Genomic DNA, 22,617 nt, shown 5'->3' with positions numbered 1-22,617 from the left:
CACACCCTCACTCCTCCCCTACCACTCTCACTCCCCCCACAGCCACCCTCGCCCCCCACCACCCTCACTCCCCCCCACTACCATCACTCCTCCCCCTCCGCCCTCGTTCCTCCCCCTGTCCACTCTCCCAACCCTCACTCCTCCCACCCCCCCCAGTCCTCCCCCAACTTCTCTTCCCTCATTTCCCGCCCCTCGCTCATCCCCCATCACCCTCATTTCCCCACACTGTCCCTCCTCCCTGCCTCACTCCTCCCCTCCACCCTCACTCCTCCACTAACACCCTAACGCCTCCCCTCCACCCTTACTCCTCCCCCTACTTTCCCTCCTCCCCCCTCACTCTCCCTTTCACCCTCACTCCTCCTCCCCCATCCACCCTCACTCCTCCCCCATCCACCCTCACTCCTCTCCCTCCACCCTCACTCCTCCCCCTGTCCACCCTCCCCACTGCAGTCAGACAATCTTTCAAAAGTGAAAATCCAGTCATGTTGTTACCCAGTGAGAGCTACTTCAGGACTTCAGGCTGCTCCCAGGATGTGGTACTCATGGCATGGGTTGAACTTCAGGACCCTGTGCGGAGTGCGAAGTGGCTCCCGCCTGTGTTCACTCTCTCCTCTCCAGCTCCAAGGGACCATCAGGATCCCTCACTGGCCTCTTTCCCTCTGAAACAATACTAACTGTCTCTTTACCAGACTGTGAGGTCCAGGACAGGTGGGGATTGTGTGCTTGGTTCACCCTGGATTCTCTAGCACTGTGTTTGGCAAACAGTAGGCACTCATCCATGGCCACTGGAAGGATGGATGGATGCCCACTAATCTGTGAAACTTGCTGTTGCCTTAGTGATTATTTCTAAGATCTAATTCTCACCCATTGCTTATCCAAATCAGAGGTAATTGTATTAGACACTAAGCAAGAGAAATAAATAATGACGTTATTAGAAAAAGCAAGACCAAGTCTTAGAATTCCATTTTATATATAGGAAAAAAAGAATGTACGGAAACATGCAAACATAGGGAAAGTGCTTAACTCCAGGTATTGAAACTAAGAATCGATTAATTACATTGTGCAAAGAGAAGACTAAGGAAAGAGGAAAATGTGGGGCATCAAGAAGTTGAAGATATTTTAAGCAGGGAAGGAAGGGAGGAGGCGATGGAAGAAAGCAAGTTTAATGTTCTAAAGAGTGGGATTAATTAAATAAATCATGGTACAACTGCTCCATGAAATTGCATGCACGCTGTTTGAAATCCTGTCTCTGAAGGTGGGGTATAGTGCCAAGACTGATGCAGAAGAGCTTTGGTGCCACCAGATCCAATGTCTCCTCAAACCACCCCAAAGGAGCATGTCCTCTATGTAACAGTGTGCTTGCTGTGTGCATTCAGCTCCCCCAGAAGCGAGCTTCCCCTCCAGCCAGCCTGCAGCCCAAGCCTCACCTGCCAAGAAAGGATGATGGCGCTTCTGTGAAGACGGTGACAGTATTTGTGATATAAGCATCAAAATACTAGGTTTATATACGTTTGAAGGATGAGATTATAGTTATTCATTAAGAAAGCAAATACAGAATTTATTCCAAAAGGTTAAAAAGGTGAAAGAAGATGTGTAACATGAGCAGCATGGTTGTGGGGAGCATTTTTTCCTATTTTCACTTCAACTTTTTAGAAGTTTACACTTTCTTTGAACATGTACTGTAAAAGAAAACAATGCAAAAATTGTGTTTTAAATATCAAATTAACCATACTTGACTCAGAATTAGTCCTGTCTGCAAGGAAACACTCATTGGTTCACACTGTTCTTTTCTCTCCTTCCCAAAGGATGTGCTGGGTGGCGTCCTGATCACCGCTCTCCTCATCGCCCTCACCTACCCTGCCTGGACCCTCATCGACTGCCTGGACTCAGCCAGTCCCCTCTTCCCTGTGTGCGTCATAGTTGTGCCATTCTTTCTGTGTTACAATTATCCGGTTTCTGATTACTACAGCCCAACCCGGGCGGACACCACCACCATTATGGCCGCTGGGGCTGGAGTGACCATAGGCTGCTGGATCAACCATTTCTTCCACCTTGTGTCCAAGCCCGCCGAATCTCTCCCTGTTATTCAGAACATCCCACCGCTCACCACTGACTTGTTAGTTCTGGTTCTGACCAAATTTGCAGTGGGAATTGTGTTGATCCTCTTGGTTCGTCAGCTTGTCCAAAATCTCTCACTGCAAGTGTTATACTCATGGTTCAAGGTGGTTACCAGGAACAAGGAGGCCAGGCGGAGACTGGAGATCGAAGTGCCTTACAAGTTTGTTACCTACACATCGGTTGGCATCTGCGCTACAACCTTTGTGCCGATGCTGCACAGGTTTCTGGGATTACCTTGAGTCTCAAACAGTTGAAAACTAGCCCACTGGACATGAGAGCCAAGACATAGGAAAGTTATTGGTAGGCAATTCTTGACAACTCATTTTTCTTAAAAAAAAAAAAAAAAAAAAGTCATACGGCTGTCTTGCTACTCTCAGATAAATGATGCCGCTATGTGAAAAGGAAAAATTGTCTCATAGGGGTCATTTGTCTGCAGTGGTTATGCTACAGTTGAACCCAGGCTAAAAACCATAATCCAGATCTTTAAAGGCACACTCCCACCCCAGCCCCTGCTCCTCTGTCTTTCTGTTGCATGAACTTTGGACCTAGTCATGGGCTAGCAGGAACTGTGGCCTGGCTTAGGAATAGCTGTGAGCCCCACTGGGTTCTGGAGAGCCAGTAGAGATGGGATGATCTGGGAAGCTGGAGGTAGAGCCTTTCTTTTCAGTTACAACCTTACCTAGCACGGAGTCTGATTTCCAAAATGGGAACCTTGATCCAGGAGAAGAGATGGTACCATATAAAACTACATTCCTTGGAGAGGGTGACTTCCTTATCACTTATTTGGTGTTTTGTTTTGTTTGAGACAAGATCTTGCTCTGTTTCTCAGGCTGTAGTACAGTGGCACGATCTCAGTTCACTGCAAACTCTGCTTCCCGGGCTCAAGCGATCCTCCTGCCTCAGCCTCCTGAGTAGCTGGTACTATAAGAATGAACCACCATGCCCATCTAATTTTTGTAGAGACAGGGTTTCACCATGTTGCCCAGGCATGTCTCAAACTCCTGGGCTCAAGTGATCCACCAGCCTCAGCCTCCCAAAGTGCTGGGATTACAGGCATGAGCCACTGTGCCCAGCCTCCTCCTTGTTGTGATCAAATTAGACTGTGCCTGGTTGGGTGGTAAGACCACTCTGAAAAAAACAAAAAACAAACAAACAAAAAAAACTCACTGTGAACAGATGAAAGGCAGAGGCAGAGCTGTGAGGTCATGGGGAAGAGCCTGCTTTCCTTATGAGTCCTGGTGTTCCTGTTGAAATAGAGATCTGGTCTTCCTTACTTATATACATTTTGCAGGATTCCAGGTACCATTACTAAACTCTTCTGACCCATAAAACAAGCTGGTTGCTCCCACTTCACCAAACAGATTGGATGTTAGCCTTCAACGCAAGTGGATACATCTGGGATTCACTGAGATTCCTACCCTTTCCTGCTTCCTAGTGGTTTGGGACAGGCCTTCTGCCCGTCTTCAGCAGTTTTTTGCTTTCATACAAACTTGGAAGACACTGGCATCTGCCTGGAAAGTGGATCCATAGGAGAACAGATGAATTCAATCCTTTCTGGAGCCTGACAAACAAGAGATAGGTTTCCTTGACATTGCCTGGCCCTGACAAGGCCTCCATGACATTACTCCTCCAATATCACAGTTGCCTTCTGTAAATCTATTTTCCCATCTACTGAATAGAATCAGGCTCCCTTTCTGTCTTCCCACCTCTTAACTCTTGGCAATTTAAGGGTAATTAATGCAAGAACAACTTTAGCATCCCTTGGGAAAACAAGCCAGCCAAATACAACGCCCATTAAGCCCACCAGGGTGAGTCCTCTTAACATAGGAAGGTGATGATTATGCAAACGTCAGAGTCCGATCCTCTTCAGTTCCTAAGAATAAGGAACAGGTATCAAGAACTTTTTCAAAGTTAGTGTAACTATAGTTAAGAAAGTATCTATTGAGGCACAGTGCCTGTAGGACTGAAGCCCATGCTTTATCAACCCAACACATCATTACCATGTATATACTTTGGAAAAAATTAGCTTCCTTGAAAGTTACAGAGGCTCTTAATGTGATAACACTGAAAAATCACATTCTTGTTGATTTCAAATATATTCTACGGCCTTACTGTTGGGATGATCATTAGTATCTAAGCGGTCCAATTTCTCAAGAATTTTTAGCAAATCATCCTCTTTTTACTTAAAATTCTTCTCACGTTTATTATAATTAGAAAGCAAAGATCAAGATGACCTGCCATTTGACATCAAACTCTGACCAGTATTTGCAGCATGACTCAGGGGAAGGGCCTTAGCCAGCAGGCACTCCCAGCCCGCACCCGCACCTGCACTGCAGTGCCTGTCAGCTGGGTGAGGTGCTTTTCTGTATTTCCATCCCCATAGCTGCCCAGCCAGAGTTCGCAACACTGGATATCTACACAAAATAATTGTGGTTGACTTGTCTGAAGCCAGCTGACAAAAGGTTCAGCTTTTCCCACTTGTGTCTTTTAAAAAGGATTGTGATAATTGTCACAGCAGTGGGTGTTGGCATATCATATATATATGTGTGTGTATATATATATATAAGTGTATATATATATCATATGCACACTTTTTAGTGCTGCCTCTAGTTTTAAGTCCCAACAATAGGAAGGCCCGTCAGCTATATTGATAGATTTAAGGCTGTACTTACCTAATTTGGGTTGAGGATGAATATATCAGCCACAGCACATTAAAGCATGAGCCAAGGATTGGCCATGGTTGGTCTCTTTTTAAAGTATCTGATTGCTGCAACTGGAGAATGAAAAGTATATATTGGTGACGCCAACCTCCGTTTTTGAGCCCTCCTGCTCTGTGGTGTAGAAGCAGACAGAAATTGATTGGGGGAAAAAAAACAAGGCATTACCTGATTCAAACTCTTGTCTTGCTAGCCCTCTTCTATTCCTTCCTCACACAGCGCTTCGCTGGGTTAAATCCTCTCTCACTCGCACTGCATGCCCCTTCGAAGGGTATGGCTTCAGGTTCCTTTCAAGACATCTGGATTTTCTCTCTGGAGAAAGGGTGCCCCCTACTGGTGTGGCTTCAGTCTAGGTCCATGGTCTCTCTCTTGACCTGGTGTCTTGGAGATTAATTTAAAAGTCAAGCTCACCACAATATAAGCCTATGGTCTGGCCAACCTTGCTTCTGGGAACTGTGACACCAAAACTCTCAGGATTATCTGCCCTTCCAGGAGCCAGATAGAATGACATGCCTTTTTCCTAATTGTCCCCATTCCACTCCCAACCCACTGCCCCTGTGGGCCAAGGCATCTTGATCTAAAGATTAGCTGCAATCTTCATCTAAAACAGCTCTCATTTCACGCCAGTTTTGCTCAAACCTGCACCATCACAAGATATTCAGAAGATGAAAACATAGAATACACCCCTGAATTAAAAACACTTATATGGCAGTGGCTGGAATTACTTTAAAACATGCCCAGTGATCTTACTGTAACATGGGATTTTCTCACCCAAATGGGCAACTCATGCTTCCTGAGTGTAATCAAAGCACGTGGTGTTTTGGGGCCATATGCTCCAGGTTTCTATTTTAGAGACCTTCAGCTGTATTGCTTATGTACCGTATGTAAATTTATTCTTTTTGAAATCACTTTTATTTGATTTTGACTTATTAAATGCTTTAAAAGCCAGTGTTCTGTTTCCTTGGATTTTTTTTCTTAATGTAGACCTTTTTCTCTGAATTCATTGGACCTGAGTTGAGAAGCGGACAAAACTAAATGACAGGCTATGTAATTCTCTGTTCTTGTCATAATCCAATCATGTGCAAATGTTGGCGAGCATTGGAGGGCCCACGGCTGTGGTAACAGGAAAGAAGTGGCATGCTGGCATCCTTCAGTCCCCTCCTCTACTCCCCAATACGAAAGAATCTCCTTTCACCTTATATGGACTTAAATATCACTACGTTTTGAAAGGTAAATCTTCTAAGTGTTGCTAGTTAAGGTAAGTAAAAGGTTTTTAGAGATGAGTTCCCTATCTCCTGAACCAGATGAGCACAACCGTTAATTCAAATTCACCTCACGTCACTGCAATAATATGCTCTGCCTTTAGGCATCCCAAATTTGCTATTTGAGATGGTACATACGGTTGACACTGCCCCTTATTTGCAAGGGCAAACCTAGGACTCTCTTTGTACTTTGAGCAGGACGTATGGAATGTAAAGCTCCAACCTATCCTGTGCAGTTTTCCCAGGACAGAGAAGACATTACAATTCAAGAGCCAAATAGTTATGGCTGTAGGGAAGAGAAAACTACGACATGGGAACTTGGAGAGGGGGAGACTGCATGAGCGAAGTTTAAAGAACAGATGGGGTTCGCACTGGGAATGTGACAGGAAGTAGGTAGGAGATGGTATTCGATGGCTACAGAACAGCTTGTCTGAGACACTTCCCAAACGCCTCCAGCTCTTACAAGGAAAAACCAAACCATGTTGGTGATTGTAAGAATAACGGTGGTGGGGTAGTAGTGGTGGTGGTGAAATAAAGGATGAGCGCAGGGCTGAGACATTGCAAAACCAAACCGCATGAATGGGAAGTGTAAGCAGCCCCTCCCAGAGGGGGTGACGTCCAGAGGTAACTTCGCCTACTCCTTTCATCGTTCCTCATTGAAATACAGTTGCCTCTTGTAGGGTGCCAACCTCCTATGTGGCAAAAGTGCATATAACTTATGACTCCCCCAAAACTTAACTACAAAAAGTCTGCTGTCAATGGGAAGCCTTTCTGATAGCACCAACAGTCGAGTACCACATATCTTATATGTTATAGGCATATATTGTATTCTTACAATAAAGTTAGCTAGAGAAAAGAAAATGTTAAGAAAATCATGAGGAAGAGAAAATACATTTTTTTCTTCATTAAGTGGAAGCAGATCACCACAAAAGTCTTCATCCTCATCATCTTCATGTTGAGGAGGCTGAGGAGGAGGAGGGAGCGAAGGGGTTGTTCTTACTGTGCCATGGGTGGCAGAGAAAGGAGAAAATCCACATACCCCTGAATGTGTGCAGTTCAAACCCATCCTGTTCAAGGGTTAACTGTACTTACCAGTCAGCCTGGGCACGTTCCCCCGCTGCCATCTCTGAGCACACAGCATCATTCATATCTTCTTGTTCCTCTTTTGGCGGCCATGCCAGCAGCTGGGACTTCATTCTGTGTTCTTCATGCCCATGCCCTTCCTCGGTCTTCTCTTTGCTCAGTGCCCTGAACTAGTCATGTGAAACTTTATTTTTAAAATATTTTACCACGATCCTGGCTCTTCAGGGGACTTTGAAATGCTCCAAGTCTTTCTTTAATGATTGCGAACGAAGCCCTCGTCCTCTAGTAAGAGGCCACCCGAGAGCCAAGTGGAACAGCAATATACACATACCTCATTTTAGACCAGAGATGTTTTCCTCAAAGCTGCATGTGTTTCGATGTTTTTCACATGAATTTTAACTGCACTTATGGGTTTCAGTTAAAATTCAGATTCTTCATTTCTGTAAACATAAGGCTTTATGGGTGACTTTGTGCACACTATGTATCCATTGTTTTCTTAAAATGAGACATACCTGTAGTACAGACTTGACTGTTTACAGAATGCGCATTAAGAAGAATCAGAGTTGAATGTGGGCCATGAAGAGAATGTTAAATTCTTAAAACTGTAGCCACATGAGAAGGGGAGCTATACAAAGCCAAAAATAGTTCTTCCTTTTCCACGCCTGTCTGTATGGCGTGCAAAAACAAGCAAGCAAAGTGAGGATGTAGCTAGGAGTTCCACTGTAATGGTTCTTTAACGCATGCACTCAGCACATGTGCTGGCCTTGCTCTTTCTATGGCAAGCCAGATTCTGCCCAAAGCAGGTGTTCAAATGCCAATGCCTCTTTAATATACACAAAGATGATCTCAGATCACTGGGGGCGAGCTAGGATGGCAATTGAGAGCTGCCTTAATGCCCATGCCTGCAAGGGTCTTATAATATCTACCTGTATCCATGAGTGCAGGTAGGAGTGAAGCCTCCCGAGCTTCCAGTCTGCAGTGTCTCTGTCACATGGAGCCCTGATGGGTGTCACTGTGAGTGGGGTCAGTTATGCACAGTGCACACTAAGCACAGGTCACTTTAGTCTTCCTAATTAGCCACCAATAAGAAGACGCTGAAAGATCCTGAAGATCAAAGAGAGCTTTCCACCGTGGCTCAGTAGAAACCCCAGTCCAGGCCTCTGAGTGACAGGTGTTGTGCCCGGTGTTTTGAAGAAGTCATCTCACCTCGTGGTTTGCTTACGGGTGCCTCTCTGTCTGGCTATCTTGTCTCATTTGTCCCAGTCACCCAAGTGATCCTTGCTTAAATGTTCTGCCCAAGACTCACAGCCAAAATATCTCTAATGAATCTTTCCTATCTCCAATGGGGCTTTTCCTTGGAACCTTTCTAGCATCAAATGTGACTGTTTATTCCGTGTGTCACAACTGGTTTCTTGTCAGCCCTAAGCAGGTGCTTATTTTAGGGACAGGCATATTTTATTCCTGACAGAAAGCTATGACATGTGGAAAGCAGAACATTTCTTTTGCTCTCAGGTTTGGTATCAACCAGGCACATTTTCTCCACATTTTCACCTTTCTGCCTAGAAGGCCATATTTACTTCGTGTCTGTGAGCCCTCTGAATTCAATGCTGTACGTAGCAGCTCCCTTTCATAGCCTTGCCAGCACTCCTAACATGATGGATTCTTCCAAATGTTTTTTTGTTGTTGTTTTGTTTTTTGTTTCTTTGTTTGAGAAAGTGTCTTGCTGTGTCGCCCAGGCTGGAATGCGGTGTGGTGCAATCCTGGCTCACATGGCAACGACAGTCGCAGACCACCATGCCGAGTTAATGTTAGGGATTTTTTGTTTGTTCTTTGAGATGGAGTCTCACTCTTGCCAGGCTGGAGTGCAGTGGCATGATCTTGTCTCATTGCAGCCTCTGCCTCCTGGGTTCAAGCGATTTTCCTGCCTCGGTCTCCCGAGTAGCTGGGACTATAGGAGTGAGCCACCACGCCCAGCTAATTTCTGTATTTTTAAAATAGAGACAGGGCTTCGCCATGTTGGCTAGGATAGTCTTGATCCCTTATGATCTGCCCGCCTTGGCCTCCCCAAGTGCCAGGATTACAGGTGTCAGCCACCACACCTTGTGTGGATATATACATTTGGTAGAGATGGGGTTTTGCCATGTTGCCCAGGCTTGTCACTAACTCTGGGGCTTTAGTGATCCACCTACCTCAGCCTTTCAAAGTGCTGGGATTACAGGCATGAGCCACCACACCCAGCCTTCAAATGTTTTCTAATGGAGATTCATGCCTTTCCCATCTTTCTTCAACAGAAACAAGGAAGGCCAAATGTTAGATGAATAATGAAAAGCTTGAGTGTGGACCTTGAGTGTTTTCTTAGCACACTCCACTGGTCACATCGAGAAGAAAAAAAACCTACAGGGTTTGGTCAGACATAATTCAATTAGACCCTTTGCTGGGGATGTTTATTCAACCCACAGTCTAGCTACAATATTCATAAGTCATCCTTTCTGCCTATTAGAAGGCTAAAGCAGGGCAGAATGCCCGAACGTGAAACAGACATCGTGGAGGCTCAAACCACTGTGCACCTGCTCTGCCCTTTTTGCTGCCTGACCCATTTGTCAAGCACAGTCGTTTGGCAGTGTGTTCCCCACATAGGCTCTGGTCAGGGATCTGAGATGATTCCTGCAAAACACTAGCTAAGCACAACACCTGTCACGCGGAGACCCGCACGGGAGTTTCTACTTAGCCGTGGTGGAGATCTCCCGAGTAGCTGGGACTATAGGAGCATGCCACCATCAAAGAATCCTTTGATCTTCAGGATACTTCAGTCTTTTTATTGGTGGCTAATGAGGAAGGCTAAAATGATCTGTGTTTAGTGTGCACTGTTGCATAATTGGCCCCACTCACAGTGGCACCCATCAGGTTTCCACGTGACAGAGACACTAGAGACTGGAAGCCCAGGAGGCTTCACTCCTCTCCGTGCCTCATGGGGAACAGACTGTCCCAGACGTGTACTGCTGCCTTGAATTGTATCATGCGTGCCACTCTCTACTTTTGAAATGTAAGTTTTCAATAACGTGTTTTAGTTTGCTGTGACTGTCACAACAAAAGATTACAGGCTGGGTGGCTTCAAGAAAAGAATTTTATCGCTCACAGTTCTGGAGACTGGAAGTCTAAGATCAAGGTGCCAGCAAAATAGGTTTCATTCTGATGCCTCTTAGCTTGCTGGTGGCCACCATGTTGCTATGTGCTCACATTACCTCTTCTGTATGTGTATACCAGGTGGGTAGAGAAAGAGAGCAAGCTTTCTGGTGTTTCTTTTTAACAGGGCACTGAGTCCATCATGAGGGCCCCCCTCTCATGACCTCATCTAGCTCTAATCACCCCCCAGAGGCCTCATCTCCAAAGAGAATCACACTGGAGGTCAGAGGGTCAGCATGAGTTTGTGGGGATACATTCAGTTCATAATAATACACATAAAGTTATTCAAGGTCCTAATAACACAGTAAGCCAGAACCTGGGTCAAAGGCTTTAGTTGCTTAGGAGGCACATTCTGCTTAAGGCAATTGTGTCCCTTTAAAGGCTATCTGTCTGTTTTTGGATAAAATGGACAGAAGGGCCAAAGTCAATACTCAAGTATTAGGGTTAGTGATGTCATACAAAACACCCAGCACAAACAGATAAGATTGAAAAGCAAGATTTTGAGTAATGTTCTCTCTTACCAAGCTGATGAGCCCATCATTGCTGAGAGCAGGGGCAGTGGTTAGGCTGGCTGGTTTCTAGCAGATTACTCCTGTTTAAAATGTGAGCATAGTTATCCAACATATTTTAAATTCAAAACACACCCTTTGACCTAGTGACTCCTACATCTAAGATGTAAGGTACTGGACTAATACATCATTCAAATACAAACATCACATCAAAGAAATATCTAATTACCTCTATGCATTTCTGCATGTGTCAAATGTGGATATTTATACAGTCTTGCACCCATTAGGACTGGTTTTCCTTGGGCCCTAAGCCAGCAGCCCACTGGCTTAGGTTTTCCTTGGGCCCCAGCTATTTTGTGGGGTGGGTGTTAATTGGAACAGTGTTTATAATCACAAAAAGTTGGAAACAACTGAATGTCCACCAATGGGGAAAAAAATGAATTATGAACATTTGTACAATAGAATACTATCTCATTTAAAAGAATGAGATAGGTCTCTAGGCACTGACCTGAAAAAATGGGACATATTAAGTGAAATGTCATGAGATATATGTAAAATAAAAAAATCTGTCACCAACAAGTAGAGCATGACCCCCCAAAATGTGAGCAGGTGTATGTGACTCAGTGTACAAATCAAGGAAAATGCCTAAACTAAGGAAACAATACAGGCTACATTGTTAACAGCAGTTAGTTACTTCAGGGAATTATGAGGAAGAAAAAGAGATTAGTTTGGGAAGGCCATATTTGCCAAGTTTTTAAAAGTAGTGGACTTAACAAGGTTTAACTTTTTGTTTTCCATTATTTTTATATTTTAAAAAGAGCATAAATAAGTAAATAATGCAAACCAGTGAGTGGGCTGTGGACTCCAAGTCACTCTTAAATAGTGTCTCAAACTCATTTATTGGTTATGTGACTTCTGAGTAAGTTACTGATCTCTCTGAAACTCAACTGCTTTCACCCTGTCCATCAGGGAGAATTCCTATTCTCATACTATTATTAAACCAAAACAATGAAAATGTGAAACAAGATCAATTCAAAAATACTTTTAACAACAGAAGAGAGGGCAGGGCACAGTGGCTCACACGCCTGTAATCCCAGCCCTTTGGGAGGCCAAGGAGGGCAGATCGCCTGAGGTCAGAAGTTTGAGACCACCCTGGCCAACATGGTGAAACACTAAAAACACAAAAACTAGTCTGTAGTCTCAGCCACCCAGGAGGCTGAAGCAGAATTTCTTGAACCTGGGAGGTGGAGGTTGCAGTGAGCCGAGATTGCACCATTACACTCCTGTCTGGGTGACAGAGGAATAATCTGTCTTTAAAAAAAAAAAAAAAAACAAAAAAAAAAAACACCGCTACCACCAAAAAACCAGAAGAGCACTGCAGGACTGTCAGGCTGTAGTAGTGGAATTTAAGTTTTCTGTAAGCTAGACTACAAATCAATTACATTTAATTTTCACTTTATACTAGAGCTCCCAGTTTTTACCAAGAAGGTATGCATCTTCTCTAATGAAGGCTTTTGGCAGTACTGAGCCTGCCCAGGCTCCAGTTCAAATCCTTCGCCACGAACAGATGTAAGATGATCTGGCTGCGGAGCCTCGACTCAAGCTGAGGGTTCACTTCTTCCAATGTGGCCAACACTGTTTTTCTTCCTACCGTTTCTTGCTTCTGAGGGCAGAAACATCTACATCATGCATGGAGTTGATCGTTCCCCTTTCATGCTGGGATATACATTTAGGCATTAGTGGGTTTTTCATTACAAGCAATTTTGGCTACCCCCAAAAATATCCAGGTGGGTAGCTGCTGACAGAATGAATGGTTCCACCTATTTCAACAATGGCTATCATATGATGATCCATACGCCATGATTTTAACTAGAGCAAACCTGAAACTAAGGGAGAATATATCATTAATAGTTGTGGACCAGTGAGCTATCTTGAATAGAAATGCTAATTCTATAGTTCATGCTATTTCTCTATACATTTATCAGCTAGTGTTATGTAGTTAAATTATTAAAATACATTACATTCTATTCTTTTTCTCCCAGCGTTACTCAGGTATAACCTACACCTGAAGTACACCTACCACCTCAATTACGATATAGAAAATTTCAGTCACCCCGAAGTTTCCTCTTAACCCACTGCAGTTTTCTTTCCTGAGCCTCTGCTAACCAATCTGCTTTTGACTTTTCTGGACTTTCATACGGATAGAATGAAATAGTCTTTTGTGTCTCTTGCTTTCACTTAGCATACTGCTTTTAAATTCATTCATGTTGCTTTGAGGATCAGTGGTTCATTCCTTCTTATTGCTGAGAAGTATTCCATAGTATGGATATACTGCAATTTGTAACTACTAAAAGTAACACTGTGAACACTTGCATAAAAATCTTTGGCCATATGGGTAAACCTAGGAATAGAATGGCTAGATGGTAGGTGTATGTTTCAAGACACTGCCAAGCCGTTTTCTAAAGTGACTATGTAGCATTTTACACAATGACTCACCAGCAGTGCATGGAAGTTCCACTTGCTCCAGTCTCACCAACATCTGCTTATAAATCTTTTAACTTTTAGCCATTTTAATGGGTATGCAGTTTATCATTGTGGATTTTATTTGCATTTCCCCAATGAATAAAGATGTTCAGCATCTTTTCACATGCTCATTGGCCATTCATATATCTTTTGGGAAATGTTTGTTCAACTCTTCTACTCATTTTTTAAAAACAGTTGTTTCATTATTCTTAAGAAATATTAATGCATGCTGGATACAAGTCCTTTTGACATACGTCATTTTTAGAGGGCATATCTCATTTCATTTTTAAAGTGTTGTAAGGAACTGCTTACAACAGAGCTATGAAACGTCAGATGGAAGTCTGTGTTCACAAATCTTACAAAGTTAGACACTACTGCCCCGTTTCATGGCTGTGATATGGTTGGGTTTTCTCCTAGTAGTAGGCTCAGCGAAAGATCCAAGAACATAATTCTTATTTGACTATCTTTGTTAGCTTTTTTTTTTTTTTTTTTTTTTTGGTAGACAGAATCTCACTCTGTTGCCCAGGTTGGATTGTAGTGGTGAAATCTTGGCTCACTGCAACCTCCTCCCCCTGGTTCCAGAGATTCTCCTGCCTCAGCCTCCCAAGTAGCTGGGACTATAGGCCCACATCATCATGCCTGGCTAATTTTTGTATTTTTAGTAGAGATAGCATTTCACCATGTTGGCCAGGCTGATTTTGAACTCCTGGCCTCAAGTGATCTGCCCGCCTCAGCCTCCCAAAGTGCTAGGATGACAGGTATGAGCCACCATGCACCTGGCTTTGTTAGCTCTTTCTATTGGCACTTTAAAATATTATATTTTATCATATTTCTTATTATTTCAATACTACTTGGGAACTTCTCTCAAACATTAGACCCAGCTTTTTTCCAGAGATGGTACCTACTGGAGAATTCTAGACTGAAGTAAAAAAGGAAATTAGGATATAAAACAAGGATTGGCTGAAGCTTAGCTTCAGAAAAAAGGGACATCTAATATCTTCCTACAAAACAAGACAGAAACTTGGAGCTCAATTAAGTATTTAAAACTATGATTTTATAACTGACTCAATATAGTAACATGCATGGCCTACAGCAAAAAAAAGCTTCTCATTGTTCATACTGCACTGATATCAATACTTGTCCATTTTAACTTTTGTTTTTTGAGATGGAGTTTTGCTCTTGTTGCCCAGGCTGGAGTGCAACAGCGTGATCTCGGCTCACCATAACCTCTACCTCCCAGGGATTCAAGCGATTCTCCTGCCTCAGCCTCCTGAGTAGCTGGGATTACAAGCATGCACCACCAGGCCTGGCTAATTTTTGTATTTTTAGTAGAGACGGGGTTTCTCCATGTTGTTCAGGCTGGTCTTGAACTCCCGACCTCAGATGATCCACCTGCCTCAGCCTCCCAAAGTGCTGTGATTACAGGCGTGAGCCACCGTCCCTGGCCCATTTTAACTCTTATAGCAGAACAGATCTTTGTTGCATGTAGTCTATCTCAGAGCATCACAGATAGAGTAAAAAATACCCTCAGATATTTTGAATACTTGTATTACAGATTTTTTCTTTCATTTTAAACTGACCTCAGAAGCTATAGCTGTTGGACCATAATAGATTCTTAAACGTTTTCTAAAAATACTGTTATTTTAGTATTTCTCAATGATGAATACGTCAAATGTAGAAAATCTAAGCTAAACCTCAGTTATCTCAAACTCACGCAACATAAACTCTCATCAATAATCTGGTTTTATCAATAAGGAAAAGAATGGGAACTTGCTATGCAGGAGTAATCCATTACAGTGCAGTGCTCTGATGTCTGAGGAGCACATCTGACTTTCAGAACTTACCCTGCACTCCGCTAGTGCATTTTGCCGGCACTCCACTGGGCTTTTACCCAACAATGCAGCTTCACACACAGACACCACATCTGTATATTGCACACGCTGGCCTAACGCAGGGAAAGGGTGGATTCTACCCACAGAGACAGACAGTGCTTTCTACTTTATTAAACATTAAAGCACAATGGATATTCCCTGTGGAGGACTAAAGGACACCAGGGGAGGTGAAAGGGACACTTGGGAAGAGAATCATACAACAGAGACCAATCTTCACAAAAACGGTTCAATATTGATTTCCAGGGAGGAGCAGGGCATGGTCAGCTCAAACTTGGTGATAACGTCAGGATGAAGGACCCCAAGCTTCCCGATGCTTTGACCCCTGGCAAAGATCTCTGCACATCGCCCAGGGAAGAAAGCAGGCCCTGAAAAAGAGAAAGTGAGAGAAAAATCAATGTTTCTTCTGGCAAAAATGTCAATAGACATTTAACACTAAAAGCTCACCAGTCCACTTTAAAAAAAACTATTCTTCTTTAAACCACTGGCTATGAAAAGAGAATGCTTCCTCATACTTTCTAGTATTTAAAAGAAGGATTTGCTGTCAAGAAACTCTTGCAAGAAAAAATTAGGGGCAAAAATATGAAAATAAGGGTCCAGTGTTTTTGGTGGCAGGGGTCTGAGCAGGAAGGATGAAATCATAGAGGCTGCTGAAGGAACACAGTCAGAAAGGGGAACTCTGCCTGCATGTGAAACTGGTCCTAAAAAGGACAAAAGGAAAATAATGAAATATAAAACTGATGAATTTGCATGGGAAAAACCAGTTTTCAAACAAGTTTTTCCATAGCGACACTCACTAGGTAAGACATCTACACTGAATTCATTTGCTCTGCACAATGTCACTCTTTCTCACCTTATTAGAGAAAGAAAACAGGAGACACAGTGTCATAGGCTGGCAACATGGGAACTACACCTCTGACGACAGGCCATGCTACCAGAATGCAACTCATATTCCCGTCTAAAAAGAGCTTTCTAAGTATTTCTGGAGCATCAACTATAAAACCACAGCAAAGGCCAGCCCAACATGAGCCTGGGATGATGCCTCATTTACTTCAAGACGAGCAGAAAGTTCTCTCTTCCTCTGGGTGGCAATGCACTGATACAGCTTAGCAAGGCAGTAACAGTTCTTGAGGTTTACAGAGCTAAAAATGAACATGAGTATGGAGTCATACTCATTAAATAACCAGTGCCAAGGAGTTTATCAATGCTCTGTCCTCTCCCGAAGCTTACAAATATGCTGACTCATTGCTCTCACCACCAACTTGAAAAGGGAACAGGCCCGCAGCTCCTGACCAATTCAACAGAAACATTTACTGGCATGAACTATAAATACCCTTGCAGAGCTGGGCCACAGCTTCCAGCCCGCTGCTTCAGAGTGAGTGCATTATTGATGAAATAGTAAACTGCTGAGTCTCTACTAATGGTTCCAAGGTCAGCATCCTTACGAAATACAGAACTGGGTTGGAGGGGAGGGGAATCCGATACCTTCAAGTTAGTACCATAGACACAAAGGACAATTACATATATTTCTCGACCAGCAGAGAAGTATCTTTGTTTACATTTCTGGGGGAAGACCTGGTAAACATTTTAACATTTAAACATTGTCATTCTTAAGTAAACCCAGAGCAACAGAAGTGAAATGTTAGCCTCTTTTTCACATCTTTCCAAACTCAACAATTCTGCCTCCCTATCTTTTAAAGCAAGAATTTCAGTGAGTGCATTTAACTATCTAGCTCTGTGCACTAATCCACACTTGAGCTGAGGGACAGGGAGGGAAACCAAATAAAACAATGAAGAAACCAAACCCAACTAATAATACAGAGCCTTAGTTTGATATGGATATTACCAAATTCCGATAAAGATGATGAATTTTAATCCTAGCAAAATGAAAATCTAACTTAAAAGACAAAACTCTCCTCCCCTCGACTCCCCACAACAAAAGGAAAATCTTCAAATGACACATAAGTGAAGATTACATATAAGGTGTTGATGGTAAGTAATATAATCCAGAACTGGAAGGACTGCTGGGAACTATTTATCCCAGCACCCAACACCCCTTTATAGAGCTTGAATGCAACCATACTATCTGAAAAAAGACACCAGCCTGCTGTGCTTTTTTTCCAACTTTTATTTTAATAGATTCAGGGGGTGCATGTTCAAGTTTGTTACCTGGGTATATTGTGTGATGCTGAGGTTTGACACCAGCCTTTTTTTTCTCTTTTTTTTTTTTTTTTTTTTTTTTTGAGACGGAGTTTCGCTCTTGTTGCCCAGGCTGGAGTGTAATATGGCGCATTCTCGGCTCACCGCAACCTCCACCTCCTAGGTTCAAGCAATTCTCCTGTCTTAGCCTCCCAAGTAGCTGGGATTACAGGCATGTGCCACCACGTCTGGCTAATTTTTTTGCATTTTTAGTAGAGATGGGGTTTCACCATGTTGGCCAAGACGGTCTCGATCTCCTCACATTGTGATTGACCCTCCTCGGCCCATCAAAGTGCTGGGATTACAGGCATATACCACCGCATCCGGCAACACCAGCCTATTTTTAAAGGACACTCGGAAAGGAAATGTTCAAGATCTTCCCTGATAACTTCGCTGCGCTTAAGAATCCTCATTGTACCAAAATTCATCCTTTCATCTATCTTCAATTCCAATTTGAGTGGATTCATTTTTACTGAAGCATAAAACCAAACTATTTTAGAATCTAAGCCAGATGTGCTAGCTCTGACAATGTTAGCAAAATAAAGCCTAAGAGATAAGAGCTTAGAATTTTTACTTCATAAAACAACTTTTCAATCAGCACTTTTTAGCAAAATTCAGTTATATTCTTATCGGTTGCCAGTTCTACCTCTCTCTGGAAGTTTGGATCAAACTTTGCTTTAGAGCTCATTAACCTGACAAAAATATTTGTGTTGCTAAATATAATTTTCTCTCTTTCTAAAGGAAAGCAAAAAGAACTAAAATTCACATTATGCTTTACGTAAAACATATCCAAGTATATGAGTATTCTACATAATGTAAATATCAAAAGCTCTTACCTGGGCACAAAGACCGTGTAAGCCAGTGCAGCATCTCAAACTGCTCTGAAGTCAGAAGGCCTCGCGGCCCAATGGAGCTGACAGCACATACAGGGGCCTGCTGCCCTATCGTCCAATACTAATCAGCTTCCCCTACCAATTCACATGTAAGAACAAAGCCTGCTGCCCTAACATCCAATATTAACAACCTTCCCCTACCAATCCTCAGGTAAAAACGAAGCCTGCTCCCCTATCATTCAATACTAATCCTCCTCCTCTACCAACCCACACGTAAAAATGAAGCCCACTCTATATCTGACCTTGTGAAAGGTGAAAAAAAACGGCAAGTTAAAATTGTCATCACAGGTTAAACACTTCCTGTGATTTTCTTATCCACTCCTCTGTTCAGCAAGGCTGGGGTTCTGTCCTCCTCATACACAAATTGAGAGGTATGCACACAAAAGGTCCTTCAAGCTGTCAATCGGCACAACAGAGAGAACCTTAAAAAATGTGCCACTTGACAGATACTATATGTAAACTAGAAATACTGAAGAAAAACATAATGTTACTAAAACACAAGCATTTCTTAGTGCTTTTGAAAACCTTTAAGGTTCAAACCAAATTTTGCAGGCAGAAGTGAATCACTTCAAAGGACAGAAGAGAGAATAACTACCTCACTAACAAAACAAGGGCGATACTGCCGACCTGGGCAACAATTAGGCTCTAGAGTTCAAAGACGAGAGCATCTCCACTGTTGGGAGAAAGGGGGTGGCTGAGCGCAGTAACTCCAGCAGATCAATGTGATCACAGTGCTCTAGCTAGGACTAACGCATCTTAAAGCAAAGTATTTCCAGAAATAAAAACAGTCACATCTGAATGGAACAAAATGTGGATCTACGCTTGTGAAAAATCAGCCCTGGGCGATAGCCAAAGGCTAACATTATAGCATCCACAAACGAAAACATACTTTTAGAGAAAGAGCAGCGTGCTATGTCTAGAAACGTAAAGTTGCCAATTCAAAGAAAACCACATTGCTTGGTGAACTGGGAATTCTAAAATTCAAATTCTATAAAGGACATTAGTTTTCCGTTTTTTTCATGTATTTAACTGCAGAGTTCCTAGCTTACTGGTGTTTCAAGATGCGGAGTACTACAATTTTCAATCTGGGCCCAAAACGTTCCCCCGCAAAAAGCCTCCCAATCCACTTTCTACCTACTTCCTTACACTGGTTAAACTCTCAGCTGTGCTCCTATCTATCACAGTAAATGGCTTCCAACATAAAGCAGATGCAGGGGAAATAGTGTTCTCTGTTGAAATATATGTGAAAGTCTGGACAAAAGAAACATCAGGTAAGCACAAATAAGAATTCAATTTCCAAAACTTAGTGGGGTGTTAGTAAGTCCCTTAATTAAAGCCTTTGTAGCATCTCCTAGAGGTCTGTAATTGTCTCTGTGATCAAATGGCAGGACCACTCTGAGGACCTTGCGGGTAATTCCTGGGCCCGTAATCCAGCACAGCACCCAGTCTTTAGCACATTTTCTGGCTAATTGACCATCAAAGAGTTTGAGCTCCCTCTCTTGCTCAATGCTAAACACTTTTCACAGTTTCTTTTTGCCTCATCTTTTTTTTTCTTAAGAGTAATATTATAGGCCCAAAGTTTGTATAAGCTTTACACATAGAGTCGTTCCTGTAATTTTAGGGAGCATCGGAAGTAGAAGCTTAAGGTGGTAACTGAGCAGACCCCCTAATCTGAAAGCATTAGAAGGCGTTATCAAGCCCCTTCTTAATCAGGGTCTTCATTCCTGATCTTAAGCCCTCTGCCACTGGCTATATTTAGCTCATTCATTTGGTACTTTATTGGGCCCATCTGTAAAAAGTTATCTACTCATACAATTTTACTTTTCCCTTTTTTTACATGACTAATACATGCTGTGAGGCTCAAACCCAAATACTGTACTGCTTGCATGATATTTAACCATCCAAAATTTCTGCAATAAAGAGATATGAACAAAATATAAAGGGGGGGCAGGGAACACTGGAAAAGGAATGTCCATAGGCCATATATGTCATAGCAAACAACAGAAACCATCATGAGTTTTAACTACACATAACTCTCCAACTTCAGGAATGAAATAAAAAATACAGAATCATATAGATATTGTAAGCCATGGGGCCAAGTGAATGTACTGTAAATCTGTTCTAGGTGACTGATTATGTACTATGGAGCGAAAGGAGAAATGATCATTTCACAGGCTGACTCTAAGGGTATCTACCAAAGCCCTTCTCCTCCTAGAAATGGGGAAAAAACAACTACAGTGTTCCATTCTGGGGTGAAATTGACAAGACAAACAGCGAAATGAGGCTGGAACCATAATTTCCTACACAGGAGGAGCTTCCTCCTGGTTTCCCACTAGTTTGCTGAGAATGCAGTAACAGGAATTGTAGAACTCTGCTGCCAGCCCATCAACATCACCTTCCTTTTCTAAATAATGTTGACTTAAAGAAAGAGATAGAATATAGAGACTGTAAAACTAAACACATACTTACCCCACGTGAGCGTGGTGTCCTACTTAAGGGTGGTTGTTCTCAAAGTTTTAGAACCAGCAGTTTTTTGAGGGCACCAATGGACTTACACCAAGGGGAGAGAACTCAAGGGGAAAACAGTACAATGTAGGTAAGACATTAGCTTATAAAAGGAAAGAAAAAGGCTTAGGAATATGAGGAGGCAAAAAAAAAAAAACCTATTGAGATATAAACACAAAACATTTTTCAGATCCTGGTACACTCAGCTGAGAGAAAATGTTCTGTGTTGAAATCTCGATAGTGATTTGCTCTCTGCAAAGACTATTTAATTTGTAAGTGGAGACTGAATAATTTCCAACTGGTAATATAAAACACCCATTTTCCCCAGATGTATACAATTCTTCACCTTGCATTTGAAGTGAAATATTTATGGTACCTAAAGTCTATAAAGAGAGGGTACCTAATCCCTTGAGTTTAATGGCCATCTTTCATCCCTTTCTGAAGATCAAAAGAAAGAAAAACCCCGTACACAACTTTACAGTGCTAATCCCAACACACCTGCAGACACCATTAACTCTTAAAGTGAAGGCAACTGGATGCGAGGGAACCGGTACCTATTTAACCCCACAGCATGGAACTCAGGGAGCCCAGGATGCAGCAACATTCTATCAAGACAGGGCAGGGCACACTATTACAAATAAACATGGGATCCGGTAGGACCTTATGCTTAAAAAGAAAGCAGCAAAACCCACATTACCTAGTCTTCTAAGCAATCGAGCAATGTCTTCAATAAGTAACCATTTTTTAAAAATTACCACAATCTCCTTATGACTAAAGATTGAGAATCGTAACTCCAGAATTTCCCAGTCTTAATTTGTGTAGAGAAATTTATCATTTATCATTTATTTCTGTGGTTTTTGCTTTTTAACATTTCTTACGAAACGTTTAGGTAATTAGCAGGGTGAATACAAAATGATTAAATAGCAAATGCTCGGGAGATGTTGAGATCTATTTTAAAGTCTAATCTTAACTACGTATCTCTCATGCACATATACACACTCATAATTTAAAACCTAAAGGAGGTCACGAATGTTGGAAGAGCTTCAAGATGACCCAGCTAATTGCAACTTTAAATCCATCTCAAATTGTGTAAAACCAGAGGATTTTTACCTCTAGGTTAAAAAGTACTCTGTCAGTCTGTTTTGAAAAATTATGTTCTTAAATAATGCCATCATCCTGTATTTGTCTGACACCCTTATTATTTTCCCCCAAAATTTTCACACTTGTTCAGTATGTATAGAATATATTTAGAACAACAAATTCAAAAATAAAAGAAATCACTCTGCCTTCCTGGGCCAACAAATGGTTCTTTATCTAGTCTTTTGCCTGAAAAAATCTTTAAGGAGGCTATTTCTCAAGCCAAAAGGAGTAACGTATTACTTCCTCCAGAATTACAGTGTAATAATTAAAAAGAGACTGTGGTGGCGCTAATTAAGGAAAGAACGGAAATGCTGACTATATGAGATTGTATCCATAATTTCACAATTAGTTAACTTACTCAATTGAGACCTTTAGCTAACTTGGGCAAACATCACTTTAAACATGTAATTTTGATAGATGTTTTAGTTTCAGAGTAAGATTTCAGGTGACAAACAGGGCATGTAAAAGAAAAAGGAGGCAGGGCATGGTGACTCATGCCTGTATTCCCATCACTTTGGGAGGCTGAGGCAGGCAGGTCATAAGGTCAGGAGATCAAGATCATCCTGGCCAACATGGTGAAACCCCATCTCTACTAA

At 42.3% G+C, this 22,617-nt stretch overlaps 2 protein-coding genes across 2 annotated transcripts in view; one reads left to right on the top strand and one right to left on the bottom strand.

Annotated features, from left to right (window-relative positions):
- SGPP2 (sphingosine-1-phosphate phosphatase 2) overlaps positions 1-5,779 on the top strand; it is a 154,567-nt gene extending 148,788 nt beyond the window's left edge. Inside the window, exon 5 of the mRNA XM_039470142.2 lies at positions 1,806-5,779. Coding sequence (XP_039326076.1) covers positions 1,806-2,357 — 552 coding nt within the window. The 3' untranslated portion in view covers positions 2,358-5,779. The remainder of the gene's footprint in view (positions 1-1,805) is intronic.
- A 9,599-nt stretch (positions 5,780-15,378) lies between these two features.
- FARSB (phenylalanyl-tRNA synthetase subunit beta) overlaps positions 15,379-22,617 on the bottom strand; it is a 78,718-nt gene continuing 71,479 nt past the window's right edge. Inside the window, exon 17 of the mRNA XM_039469791.2 lies at positions 15,379-15,652. Within this exon, the coding sequence (XP_039325725.1) occupies positions 15,501-15,652 (152 nt within the window). The 3' untranslated portion in view covers positions 15,379-15,500. The remainder of the gene's footprint in view (positions 15,653-22,617) is intronic.

This window comes from Saimiri boliviensis, chromosome 5, assembly GCF_048565385.1.
Source record: "Saimiri boliviensis isolate mSaiBol1 chromosome 5, mSaiBol1.pri, whole genome shotgun sequence".
Classification (NCBI taxonomy): Eukaryota; Metazoa; Chordata; class Mammalia; order Primates; family Cebidae; genus Saimiri; species Saimiri boliviensis.
Note: the sequence above shows the minus strand (reverse complement) of the source record. Positions and strands in the feature narration are given on the sequence as shown.